This window comes from Phoxinus phoxinus, assembly GCF_949152265.1.
Source record: "Phoxinus phoxinus genome assembly, chromosome: 9".
Taxonomy (NCBI): Eukaryota; Metazoa; Chordata; class Actinopteri; order Cypriniformes; family Leuciscidae; genus Phoxinus; species Phoxinus phoxinus.
Window position 1 is genome coordinate 20,840,160 of NC_136884.1, and position 14,955 is coordinate 20,855,114.

Genomic DNA, 14,955 nt, shown 5'->3' on the forward strand with positions numbered 1-14,955 from the left:
GGGGCCTAATACAGATCCCTGCGGCACTCCATAATTCACTGACGTTATTGTCACGGGGTGACGAAAACCAGGACGGGACTAAGATCTGAGTGAATGCAGTTTAATTAGGATATTCCAGTGAACATCCGTTCCTATGCACTGCAAATCTGTTGCCATGGCAGCAAGGCAAATTGCCTGAGTGACAGCAGGTGTGGGGCAATTACAGGGAATGCTGTGAGAGGAACACATGTTCAGATGGGGCTTTAAAAGCAGAGAGAACACAGACTGTGGGGTGGTTCTCCTCCCGTGTGATACTGTGTTTTTCAGCGGTTTTTTTCTTTTTATTGAGGCTGGGCTGGGCTGGGCTGGGCTGGGCTGGGCTGTGGAGTGGTGAAGATTGGAACCGAGGAAGAGAAAGGAAGGAGTGAAGGATTTGTCAGCGAAGATCTAAAGAATATCGTCAGCAGTGGGAAGGACGCAAGTGATGAGTATTGGATCCGTTGTTTATATGCACTAACACTGAAGTGGAGGTGAGTTTGGAAAGTGTGCGGCACGAGTGAACTATTACACCGAGTGAATTGTTGATCTGACTCCAACTTCTGTCCTCTCCTTGCCGAATGTGATGATCGCTGCACCGTTCCTCTGCTTTTCCGGGAGTAAAGTCAAACCCTGACCAAGGCGAGATTCGATCTGGTGGAAGAAAGACCGGTGGGTGACTGCTGGCCCGAATGCACGGTGTGCGAGTGGAATTGCAGTGCCTGAAGTGACGATTCACATGGTTTGTGCTGTGAAGTGAAATTGTTGTGTGAAGAAGTGATAGAAGTCTGCCGTGTACTCTCCTCCTACAGTCTTCAACCCGCTGTCTCTAAAGAAGGGTTTTTGACAAAGCCAGCGCCCAACTTCCTGCTTTAAGAAGACCGGCTCCGTTGATGCCGGGTGCTTCATATATCGTTGAATTGTAGAACCGTGCTGTGTTGTTCTAGTGCTCCGCCAAGCGAAGCGGTTCGCTCAAGTGTCCTCCCCGCCTGGTGGTCTTCACACGCCCCTATTGGAAGCCTCCGCCCTGTTCAGAAGAAAAGGTAATTCAGCTGAATGTTGTATGTGCTGTTGAACTGTTAAGACCGTGCTGTACTGTTCCAGTGCTCAGCCCAGTGAAGCGTTTCGCCCCAAGTGTCCTCCCCGTCTGGTGGTCTCCACACGCCCCTATTGGAAGCCTTTGCCCTGTTCACGAAGAAGAGAGGTATTTCAGTTGAAAGTTTAATACACTGTTGAACAGCCAAACCTTACTGTACCGTTCCAGTGCTCAGCCGAGTGGAGCGTGTCGTTCAAAGCGTCCTCCCCGTCTGGTGGTCTCCATACGCCCCTATTGGAAGCTTTTGCCCTGTTCACGAAGAAGAGAGGTATTTCAGTTGAAAGTTGATACACTGTTGAACAACCAAACCTTACTGTACCGTTCCAGTGCTCAGCTGAGTGGAGCGTGTGTTGAAGATTTTATGATTTAGAAAATAAGTAATTTAGTTACATATTAAGACACTATTATTTATTTCCTTTATGAGTGTGTGACTTTGGTTTGTCTTTTGGGGGCTTACAGAAAGGTCAAGAATGCTGATGCAGCAGATGATTCTATTTAAGTTTGTCACATGGTGCAAGACCCTATCTATAGGATGTATGACCATTTTTGGAAGTGATGTGGGTATATATGTGAAGCTGACCACATGACTGGAGCGACTCTTTCTGCAGAAGGGAGCTCGGCTTTGTTTGTGAATAAAGTCTAACATTTCTGGCATCAAAGATCTCTGAGAAGTGATTTCATAAAAAGATTGAAACCACAACACGTGTCGTTCAAAGCGTCCTCCCCGTCTGGTGGTCTCCACACGCCCCTATTGGAAGCCTTTGCCCTGTTCACGAAGAAGAGAGGTATTTCAGTTGAAAGTTGATACCCTGTTGAACAACCAAACCTTATTGTATTGTTCCAGTGCTCAGCCAAGTGGAGCGGTTCGCTTAAAGTGTCCTCCCCGTCTGGTGGTCTCCACACGTCCTCCATTGGAAGTATCTGCCCTCATCGGGAAGAAAGAAGGTACCCCAGCTGAGTGTTCACATACTGTCGAGCAGTTAAACCTTGCCATATCGTTCCAGTGACTCGCCTGCCCCCACACTGACATACTTACCTGGTGGCAAGAAGAAGATTTTAATTAGGACTTATCCAATTGGCCACTTTTAATACAATAAAATACTGTCATTTTATTCCCTTGTCTGTCTGGTCCTTGACCCGTTCCTCGAGGTGGTTCCCGGTATCCAGGGGTGGGTGCAGTCTGGCTTGGCCCGCCCCGACCTGTGACATTATCTTTGATTTTTCCCCATTTAAATGGACAAAATGGTAACGGTCTGATAGGTACGATCTACACCAGCTTAATGCCTGTCCCTGAACACCAGTGTAATTTTGAAGTCGATCTAAGAGTATTTTATGATCTATAGTGTCGAACGCAGCACTAAGATCGAGTAAAACTAGTATTGAGATACAGCCTTGGTCAGAAGCTAAAAGTAAATCATTTGTAATTTTAACCAGCGCAGTTTTTTTTTTGTATTTTAGACATAAATGGAAGATTTGAAATGGGTCTGTAATTTGCTAGGTTATTTGGATCTAATTGTGGTTTCTTAATAAGAGGTTTTATAACTGCCAGCTTGAATGTTTTTGGAACATGTCCTAAAGATAGAGACGAGTTAATAATATTGAGAAGAGGCTCTTCCACTACGGGTAACACTTCTTTCAGTAGTTTAGTGGGTATTGGATCTAATAAACATGTTGTTGGTTTAGATGCAGTGATACGTTTATTTAGCTCTTCCTGTAGTTGTAAAGCGCTGTAGTTGTTGAGGGGCGATGATTGAGGCTGAATCATAAGACGCTGTCAAAGATTGTACATTTACAATTGTGTTTCTGATGCTTTCCATTTTCTCAGTGAAGAAATTCATGAAATCATTACTATTAAAATGTAACGGAATATTTTGTTCAGGTGATGTCTGTTTATTTGTTAATCTAGCCACAGTGTTAAATAAAAACCTTAGATTGTTTTGGTTATTTTCTATTAGTTTGCGGAGATGCTCAGCCCTGGCTGCTTTTAGAGCCTTTTTATAACGTGACATACTGTCTTTCCACGCGATTCTAAAGACCTCTAAATTTGTTTGTTTCCATTTGCGCTCTAAGTTACGAGTTTCTCTCTTGATAACATGCGTAGCACTGTTGTACCATTAGTTTTCTCTCTAACCTTTTTTAATCTAATTGGTGCAACAATTTCTAATGTACTAGAGAAAATGGTGCTCATACTGCTAGTCATTTCCTCTAGCTCATCTGTTTGTTTGGGTTCACTGAGAAGCTGAGATAGATCAGGTAAGCTATTCAAGAATCTATCTATAGTAGTTTTGCCTGGTCGATAACGCGGCGCAACATGACACATTTCAGCCGTACGTAGTATGCAAGTTACCATGTAATGATCAGTGACATCATCACTTTGCGGTATAATATCTATATCGGTTGGATCGGTTCCATATGATATAATTAAATCTAGAGTATGATTAAGACGACGAGTGGGACCACTAACGTTTTGCTTGACCCCAAAGGAGTTTAATAAATCTGTAAACGCAGCCCCTAACGCATCATTTGTGTTATCAACGTGTATGTTGAAATCTCCAACAATTATTGCCTTATCGACATTGACTAATAGATCTGAGAGAAAATCTGCAAACTCTTTTAGGAAATCAGCGTAAGGCCCTGGCGGTCTATATACAGTAGCCAAGGCTAGAGATAATAGGGATTTCTTTCTTACATCTAGGAGCGTAACATTTAGCACAAGTACTTCAAACGAATTAAACCTGTGGCCTGTTTTCTGAGTTACATTAAGAATATCTCTATAGATTGTTGACACCTCTCCCCAGTACTTAACCATCTCAAGGAAACATGCCCAACAGTGTCAATTATCCACTTTTTCAGTGATGGTCCCTGCTCACAATACAGGCAGAAGGGAAACTTTTACATGTTGACAACTGAATTGTACAACCAGGGCTTCACTGCGGGCACTTGGAACTTTTTTGAGGCCAGCCATGAAAAGGGTGCCCCCGATGGGGTAGGAGGCTTTCTGAAGAGAACAGCTGACAGATTGGTGAGCCAAGGTGAAGACATTTCCACTGCTAAACATCTTTTCAATGCATTGGTAAACACCAATACAGCTGTCAAGATCTTCTACATTGAAGAGGCTACAGTGGAAAAGGCCATACAGCAGATGCCACAACGACTCCCCGCTGTACCATGCACTATGCGGATTCACCAGGTCATCACGCAAGCACCAGGGAAACTGACATACCGTGATGTGAGCTGCCTGTGTTTAACAAGGCAGATTCTGCAATGTCAGTGTTACCAAGCTCAGGCCTTCGACTTCAAAGTCAACTCTGCTGTTCCTGCATTGCACCAAGAACAACCAGACCTTGAAGTACAGTGGGATAGAGATGACATTGTTGGTCAGTGGTGTGTCATCAGATATGACGATGAGGTTTACCCTGAAACCATTGTTGAAGTGAGTGAGACACATGTTCATGTTAAGTGCATGCACAGAGTGGGACACAATCGTTACTACTGGCCAATGCGAGAGGATGCGCTCTGGTATCCATTTGAGGATGTGCTCAGGTTGATTCCTGCCCCACAGCACGTGACAGCACGTCATGTTGAAATAAAAAGAGATGTGTGGGAAGATATTGCCAAATCATATCTTCATGGCTAAGGACATGCACGCACACACACACACACACACACACACACACACTCTCACACTCACACACTCAAAGATTACTTGATTGAGCTTGACAAAGTAATTAAAAAACAAACCATAATTGGCCATGTTCTTAGGTTAGAAAATGGGGAGTGTGTTCTGTCTCCGCCGGTTTCATGGGTGCCTGGAAGTTGGAGGGTGCCAATGTTTTACTTGGGTTCTGACATATGAATGTTTTTGAGATACAACTGTTTGCACTATTACAATTTTGATCCAATGCAGCACACTTATTCTGTTAACCAACAGAATAAAACACTATTTGGTTATTGTTACTTATTGCAGTGCACTATTGTTTTTTGTTCAATACAATGCACTACTGTATTTCATTCCACAAACAAGATTTTCAAAAATGTTTGCATGGTGGAATTTTTGTGTAAGTGCTGTTTATTATACTTTTGTTGTTGTTGTTTTCTATGTTAGGATCTCTTGCTTATGATATATGTGCTTATTAATAAAGTTGTGATTGATCCTTGTAAACTGATGTGCGTCTGTATTTCTCCTTTATGTCATGAAATATTCAACAGGTCTTGATTACATGCAATAAAAGATTAGCTAACATATAATAATTGATATAGTTTAGGATTATTTTTGTTAAATACATCATCCTACTTTGTCATGTCCAGTCAACTATGTTACTTTTGTCAACTATGATACTGGGCTGTCAATTAAGTTACCATTATGTTTTTAAAAAAATATATGTATTTCAATGGTTCCCTAATCTCCAAGTAAATATTTAGAAACTGAGTAGCTGTCAAATATATACCTCAGCATAATTTCATCAAGAAAATTATCATGAATCAAGCAGTTTGGAAACAAAATATACAGACCGGTTACTTCAGTACTTGAAATTTGGGGTTTCAATAGAACAAAATGTGTATTTTCTTAATTAATTGGGTATTTTAATTGAAATGGTAGGTAAATGGACACATATTCTTCCAAGAGTAATGATTTTTTTAAATATCTGCCATTTACTTAAGTTAACTTATAGGTTTTGTCCGTAACATAGTTGACCAAATAATGAGTAAACTTCTTGTTTTTCAAAATAAATAACTGAAATCAATTATGCCTGAGCTTGGCAATGACTAAAAACAAAATATTTCAGGGATGATTTATCAGGGAAGATAATAATATTTTGTAAATAAATATTTTTTTTCCCAGAATTATTCAAACTCAAAATCTCCCACAATTATATATTGACCCTGCAGGTTTGTGGAAAAACTTAAAGGAGAACTCCAGCGCAAAATGAACCTTTGGTCTAATTACACATTGTTACCTAGTCAACCGTTATCTGAGATTTGTTTTCATGATTATCGAATGTAAATAGTTTTATCTCTAAAAACAGTTTAGCCTATAACGCTAGTATAACGCTAGTATATGGGGCATGGAGTAATGACAAATAAAAATCGCTTGTTAATACCACTAACAAGGCTCAAAATAGCCCCACACTAACACGGCAGCATAATGAGGGTCCCTACATGCAAACCGAAGCATTGAGAACTTTGACAGTGTCCAGACAGTTTAATAAGAAGATATTTTATACATACAGTCAACTTCACGTATATAAGCAGAATCCATCTTGAGATTCTACACAGTTCAGCGCATTTCCTTTACGGAAGTATAGTTAAAGAAAGAAAGTGCAATGACCACATATATACAACAGAGGTCCATAGGGACTCATTTCATTTTCACTTCATTTTTCTTGATGCTTCAACTTCTCCTCACAACTTTATTATATATATATATATATATATATATATATATATGTGTGTGTGTGTGTGTGTGTGTGTGTGTGTGTGTGTGTGTGTGTGTGTGTGTGTGTGTGTAAAATTGGCATGCTTTTAAAGCTTAGAATCTCAGCTTTTTAATACATCCAAGCACTTTGATCAACTCTTAATGAATGCTGAGTAGTCCCTCTAAAACGGAGTGTACCGCCTGCAGGCGACAACAAGCTGCTAAAAAAAAAAAATCATATTTTTCAAAGCTACTACATAGATCAACTCAAAATAGGTGTAATTTGAAAGCTTAGAGTCTGGAGTTTACAATGAATGTAGCCAATTTGATTAACTCCTAAGTAGTGCTGAGTTATTTGCTGATATATATATATTTTTATCTTTAAAATATGTTTTTGTACTTTGTACTGTAATGTGTCAAAAACATCATACAGCTCATGAAACATTCACAGATCGTTGAAAATGGCACATAATTTTTTACAGCATATTATTACAATTAAAATTAGCCCAAAATGAACATAATCTATTCTATTTAAGACAAGATATTCCTCATGGAGGAACAATTAAAAAAATGCCCATTAGGGGACGTCAAGGACTGAACAAAAATGCTAACTTTGTTCCAAATTATGTAACTTTTGATAACTTTATGCAGCTCACTTGTATAGGGACTTCACTAAAAAAAAAATTATCCTACCGTATTTCCTTCCCTCTGTTCATAGAACGTTTGAAAAGTACCTGACACTACTGGCACTTCAAACGGGACGGGTTCTATGGTCAGATGAAACAAAAAAATAGCTTTTTTGGCAGCAAACACTTAAGATGGGTTAGGTGCACACAGGGATAAAAAAAGTACCCCATGTGTAAAATGAAATACTCTGCTGTATCTTTACTGCTGTGGGCCTAATTTTCTGCCAGAGGTCCTGGACATCTTGTTCAGATACATGGCATCATGGATTGGATTAAATACCAACAGATAAAAAATCGAAACCTAACAGCCGGGGCTAGAAATCTTTTAACGGGCCATGTTTGGATCTTCCAACAGGACAGTGATCCAAAAACAAATATCAAAATCAAAACAAAAATGGGTCACAAAAAAAATGAGCACAAAACCAAGATCTGCAATGGCCATCCCAGTCCCTGGCCTGAACCCTATAGAAAATGAGTGGGCTGAACTGAAGAGAAGAAGCACCAACATGGATCTGGGAATCTGAAGGATCTGGAGAGATTCTGTGTGGAGGAATGGTCTCTGATCTCTTGTCAGGTGTTCTCCAAACTCATCAGGCATTATAGGAGAAAACTCAGAGCTGTTATCTTGGCAAAAGGAGGTTGCAAAAAGTATTTAATAAAAGGGTGCCAATAATTGTGGCCAACGTGTTTTGGAGGAAAAACATTTATTTCATAATGTGATTTAGCCCCACTTTCAATTCTCTTGCTTCAATGAAAGGTTAGAATTTTGGCAATTTTTTGAATGAAAGATCAAAAGGATAAACAATGCAGATTTATTTTTTACAGCCAGTTTTGATCATATTTACCAGGGGTGCCAACAATTTTGGCCATGACTGTATATATATATATATATATATATATATATATATATATATATATATATATATATATATAGTCTTTTATCAGCAGTTTCTTGGCATGAGAATGTCCAAATGTAATGTAATTTTAAAATGTGAAAAGTTTTCTATCAAACGATACCTACCTTTTGACTCTCCTTGGCTATACTTTTGGAGTTATGAGTCTTTAGTTTTGTGTGTGTCACTCAGAAAAAAACAGCTCTAAAAATGCTCTGTTGCAGTCACACACGTGTGTGTGTGTGTGTGTGTGTGTGTGTGTGTATGTATGCGTGTGTGTATGAGATAGAAAGTTTGTTCCACTTTTTGTTTATGCTCTAGGACCAGACCTTGGTTTATATGTAGAAATTTTCAGATTTATACTGGATTTTTTTTTTTTTTTTGACAAACAAAATGAAAAAAAAAGTATTTTTTTTTCAGTTTCCCATTCATTTTCAATGTGGGGTCTAACGGACCGTAAAAAAAAATGTACACACCTTTAGAACAACCAAATCAAGCCCAGATTTTTTTTTGCCTGTTAAAATAAGATTATTTAGGAAATGTCACAGAGTTTCATGCCCCTGAGATGAAGGCAACACTTTTTAAAAATGAAGGAAAAGTCTGTTGGACCCCAAACACTGATTAAGGGTTAAGAAGAGTCAAGTCAAGAGGATCTATGACATCTGGAAGCATCTCTTTCAGTAGCTTAGTCGGTATAGGGTCTAACATACATGTTGTCGATTTAGATGAATTAACGAGTTTGCAAAATTCTTCCTCTCCTATAGCAATAAATTAATCAAATTTTTTCTCAGGGAGACTACAATGCACTTCCTGATGCGATAATGCAGTAGACGGTTGCATAGTTATAATTTTCTCCCTGATATTATCAATCTTATAAGTGAAGAAGTTCATAAAGTCATTACTGCTGTGTTGCTTGGAAACTTCTGGGCTTGAAGCTTTCTTTTTATCATTAGTTTAGCCACTGTTTCAAAGAAATACCTAGGATTATGTTTATTTTCTTCTAATAGGGTTGAAAAATAAGCAGATCTAGCAGCTTTTAAAGCCTCTCTGTAAGCAATCGAGCTCTCTTTCCATGAAATCCGAAATACCTCTAGTTTTGTTTTCTTCCAGTTGCGCTCCATTTTTCTGGCTGCTCTCATAAGGGCCTGAGTGTGCTCGTTGTGCCACGGCGTTGGACTATGTTCTTTAATCTTCTTTAAGCGCAGCGGAGCAACTGTGTCTAAAGTGCTGGAAAAGAGAGAGTTAAAAGTTTCTGTTGCAATATCAAGTTCCTCTAAGCTATCCGGGATGCTGAGATGATGAAACTGATTAGGAAGATTATTGATAAAGCAATCTTTAGTGGCAGAAGTGATCGGTCTAACATATTTATAACACGGAGTCGGCTTTGCAGCCTTGGCTAAATGTAATTTACATGAGACTAGATAATGATCTGAGATGTCATCGCTCTGCTGCAGTATTTCAACGGCATCAACATCTATTCCATGTGATAGTATTAGATCTAGAGTATGATTATGGCAATGAGTAGGTCCTGACAGGTGTTGTCTAACTCCAATTGAGTTTATAATGTCTTTAAATGCCAATCCCAATGCATCTTTTTCATTATCAATGTGTATTTTAAAATCACCAACAATTGGTACTTTATCTGCAGCCAATACTAATTCTGATAGAAAGTCCGCAAATTATTTGATAAAGTCTGTATGGTGCCCTGGTGGCCTGTATACAGTAGCCAGCACAAATCTCAAACGTGATTTATCATTTAGCACCTACACTTCAAAAGAATTATATTTAAAACTAGATTTCTTAGTGGTTTTGAAAATATTACTATAAATTACAGCAACACCTCCCCCTTTGCCTTTCAGACGAGGTTCATGTTTATAACCGTAATCTTGTAGGGTTGACTCATTTAAAGTAATGTAATCATTTGGTTTTAGCCAGGTTTCTGTCAAACACAGCACATCTAGGTTATGGTCTGTAATCATATCATTAACAATAAGTGCTTTTGAAATGAGAGATCGAATATTCAGCAACCCAAGTTTTATCATTTGCTCATCTGTATTATATCTGTTTTTTATTTGTTGAGCATGAAATAAATTTTTAACCTTAGATGGGTTTAGACATTTTTTGGATTTCCAAATTCGAGGAACAGACACAGTCTCTGCTAGCAGACAGTCGGTTAAGCCAGTCTGTCTGCTTCCTGACCTGAGCCTCAGATTGTCATGTTTTATCTCTAAGACTAAATTACTAGAGAGAAGAGCAGCACCATCCCAGGAGGGATGAATACCATCTCTTTTCAACAGGTCAGGTTTGCCCCAAAAACTTTTCCAATTGTCTATGAATTCTATATTATTTCGCGGACACCAATTAGACAGCCAGCCATTGAGTGAACACAATCTACTAACTATCTCATCACTCCTGCGAACAGGAAGGGGACCAGAGCAAATTATAGTGCTTGACATCGTACTTGCAAGTTCACACACCTCTTTAAAGGGGTCATGACATGAGAAACCAAATTTGCCTTGATATTTTGGTATATAAGAGGTCTTTGTACCATTAAAACGTCCTGCAAGTTTCATAGCTTAAGAGGACCCATTATAAACAAATAATTTATTTAATCAAGCTCTAAATACAGCTCGTTCTGGATCCATGGTAAGAAGTGACGTCACGGTACGAAGTGACGTACCAGCGTTTGCATATAGACCGCCTCCAGCACAAGACAACTACGCTTAAAGCGCAAGGCAACTACGCTCATTTCGTATCATTGTCGCGCCCGCGCGCTGCGCGCCTCACAAGTGTTCAGTCGACGGACAGCGAGTGGGTCTGTGTGTACAGGGAAATTACGATGCCACGCAGATGTGCTGTTCCTGGATGTGGACAAACAACATCTTTGAATACGCTGCGAAAGATCCAGTCGTCAGGGAAAAATGGATGCACTTTATTTTTTGCGGACGTCTCAGTCACGGCAGTGTTAGTTTAAGCGTTTGTTCTATACAATTGAAGGATGACTGTTTTGAGAACAAATCCCAAAATGATGCTGGCTTTGCCAGAAAACTGTTGCTCAAAGATAAGTCCGTGCCGACTATTCTGGGCTCAACAACGACGACGCAAACTGTAAGTAATGTATTTAAAACTTTAAACTACTTTTTAAATACGCCGAATCCGCAAATGTTCTGGCTGGGGGCGTTAATAATTGATGCATAGGCACTGACGTTAGCCAATCATAACAGTGGGCGATAACACTGAACTCTTAAAGGGGAAACACCCCCTAAACAGACTGTTTGAATCAGAGGATGAGAAACAGGGTGGGAAAAGGTCATAAATCACTACATTTTAAAAAAAATTTGTAAAAAAAAACTATAGTAATACAATAATTGCACCTAAGGGAACATAATAATAAAATAAAAAAACCCATGTCATGACCCCTTTAATGTTAATTTTGGTGATCTCCGACTGGCGGAGTCAAACATAATTAGTGCCGACGTGAATAATAATCTTAGAGAATTTATTAGCATTAGCCAGCACTTTTAAATTTGCTTTGATGTCAGGCGCTCTGGCTCCCGGCAAACATGTGACTATGGTGGCTGGTGTCTCTATTTTCACGTTCCGTGTAATAGAATCTCCAATAACGAGGGCACATTCAACAGGATTCTCAGTGGGTGTTTCACTGGATGTGGAGAACCTGTTTAATGTTGTAATTGAAACGGAAGAGCTTTTTTTTTTATCCGCGGCTACAGCGCCTCTCCAATTATCCATTTGCCCTGCTGCACGGGCTCTAATTCAGCCGGAACCGAATCGTGTAAAGAGTTCACTATGCTAGGCGCATCCAAAAGCAAAATAGTATCTAAAGCTCTTGCACTATTACTATTCTCAATTAAAGTTTGGATGCGTGTCTCTAGTTCTGAAATCTTCTCCGTCAGCCTGACTGTCTCCCTGCATTTATCACATATAAATCCTATATTGCAGACAGAGAAGGCTATGTGACATGAAGTGCAATTGATAATAACAGGAGAAGTCATTACTCACTGTGTTTGTTGACTGATTCTTACTCACCTGGGCTTTTGATGAACTCAAAGGCGTGCGCGCGAGAGAAAAATAAATAAATACATAACTGAGTGCACGGGTGGCACGTTAATAGGCTAGCAAATTACTAGCGTGTTGTGCTAGTAGTAACGGAAGCTAGCGATGTCAGGTTAATGTGTGATGTTGGGTAAGCTGTATTTAGTAGTATAAACAATTGTATTGTGGCATCACTGCCGTATCTTTGTTCTGATTACAAATGCAGCGACAAGGCTTTTAATGATGGTAAAGAAATACAAATCAATTAAACCTGTACTAGCATCTCTAAATATGCTCCCAGTCCCAATTAGATATAAATTATTATTGTTTGTATTTAAATCTCTAAACAACCAGGCCCACCATAATTGGTGTCTTGTCTTTTTTAGCTGCTCCAACTCCTCCTCAATCATTATTCTTCTTTGACTATGTGCTTGAGATTCTTTTTTCTTTCGTTCACTTTCAAGATGCATCCTGACCTCACCCTTGCTGATGTAACTGAAGCTCTGCTGTGAGGGACACCTTGGTAACAGCTCCATGCATGGACACGTAATCGCACACAAGTCTTTGTGCAATGACAGTGTCCTCTTGGATATTACAAGTGTCTACTTGTTTATTGATAGAGAAGCCCCTCTCCACCATAGCCTGCCTGGAGCAGAAGGTTTCTGATGAAAGTCAGAGCTGTGGGTAGGGCTGACTTATATAAGGGTGGAGAAACACATCCAGCCTCTTCTCAAGGGGCTTGAAGGACAGGAACTTCTCCTTCCTCACCTCCAGGGACAACAATTGTGAAAACTGCTGAATGATCAGATCACCTAAAGAAAGAGTGAATGAAAAAGCACTCACATATATATAATAATCCAATCAAATGTACATGCGTTTCTTTTGTAAATTGTATGCCTAACGTCAGGACTTAATAGTATGTACCTGTAGCAACCCCATCCAACTGCTTGTCTTGGAGAAACCTTTTGACTAGACACTTCATCTGGCCCTGACACAATTCTGGATCAGAATACATCACGGCGGGGTTAAGACAAGTAATTTGTCTTACAGTTGGGAATTTCAAAGGGCTCTTCTCTTGAATCTTCTTCACAATTTTGGACAGACCCTCGATGTATTCCTTTCTGAACTGGAGGACAGAAAGCTCTTCGGTGGATCTACTCTGCCGCTGATGTTCCTAAGGATGAATGGGCACTAAATGAAGTAAATAGCTTCCTCTCCCTCCTCTTTCCTTCTAGCTAATCCAGTGAGGGACTGAGTAGACCAGTCTAACAACAGGGACACCAGGAACAGCCTGGTCACACATTATGTATTTCCTAAATACCTTTATTGCAGCCTTAGCTCCAATGCCAATATCAACAGCTCTATGAACCCTGGACTGCATGTCACTAACATCAAGCCGGACCAAATGCTGAGGTGTGGCATCATTGAGAAGTTCTCGTTTGATGAATCGCCTCAGCAAACTCTATGAAAAGACAAAAATATACATATTTGAGATGAGAATAAAAATCTTCCGTATTATTAAATTAGGCTAATTTATCTGACTATACAAAATATTAGCATTTTCAATTAATTCAGTCTTAGCTGTAGTCTTAGCGTGAACGAGAGGAGATTTTAAAATCACTATGACAATAAAATGAGAAGATTCACCTCACCTTCAGCAGTTCAGCCAAGTCATTACCAATGAAAGGCAGCACAGGCTCATTAGTCTGGTATTTGTTGAGGAAAGGTGTTACAATTCGACACACTGCCCTGAAAAAGTGAAGCTTTGCCAGAATGAGAGGGTCTTTGGTTGCCGCCGCAATGGTATCATAGGAGGACGTCCCAGGGTTAGGAAGCTTTTTGGTGCTAACAGCCTCAACATACTTCATCATATCTGGGCAGATGACAAGGGCCCTCTCCGCCACTGGGAGGTTCTCGACCCAGCGGTGACCACAAAATGGCAAAGCGAAGATTTTGGACTTTGTGAGATTACAGAAATCCTCCCTTCTTGATGGCACGCTGTGGAAAATTGTATGCAGAGCTCTTAGGAACTTCTCCATATGCCAGTTGGTGAATCCACATTTGACAGAGTATGCAGGCCACAACTCCCCACCACTCATACATGCCAACCCTCCCGATTTTTCCGGGAGACTCCCGAATTTCAAAGCCCCTCTCGAAAATCTCCCGGACCGACCTTTCTCCCGAATTTCTCCCGATTTCCACCTGGACAACAATATTGCTACACCATCCGTCACTGGGCGCCGTTTCAGACCGAACAATAATAAAGGTTACACACCTAGAAGTCAAGCGCGGCAATCAGAACGGAAAAAGAAGCAGTCTATGCGCTGTCAGAGCCGTCTATGGGTTTGCGAGCCTTCGCTGCACGCGCCTCTGCTGACTGCGCGCGCGCCTCCCCACGAGGCATTTATACTTCGCGCTCGCCGGTGTACTATTCTTTGAAAAGACAGGGTGCGACTCGGTGTAATTGTCCTCTAAACCATCAGGAATCAGCGGTGAGAAGAAGTCAGGTACACTCGTGAATGTTTATTTTAGTACACTTTAGTAGGCTACACCAAAACCACACTACAAAAGAATCGTGCAAAGCAGTAAAACAGATTATTCAAAAAAAAAAATGGATATGAGAATGTAATCTACAACTAAATTAACGTTATCTTACATAATTTCTATGTTTTTATTTAGTCTTGTCAACCTTTTTATAAAACATGGGCATTTTTTTATTTCAAGGCTTCATTTAGTTAATGTAAGCAACTAACATTGCTTACACCCCCCCCCAACTAACATTGTTCAATATCCCCC

The 14,955-nt window shown here is 39.9% G+C and overlaps 1 protein-coding gene across 1 annotated transcript; it reads right to left on the reverse strand.

The window, feature by feature from the left end:
* Positions 1–12,831: 12,831 nt before the first annotated feature.
* On the reverse strand, positions 12,832–14,258 carry LOC307004066 (uncharacterized protein; the record flags this gene model as incomplete). The annotated part of the gene is made up of 4 exons (XM_079623008.1): positions 12,832–12,971; positions 13,084–13,333; positions 13,481–13,621; positions 13,812–14,258. 4 exons carry the CDS (start codon positions 14,256–14,258, stop codon positions 12,832–12,834), a joined length of 978 nt encoding a protein of 325 aa, XP_079479134.1.
* Positions 14,259–14,955: the final 697 nt, after the last annotated feature.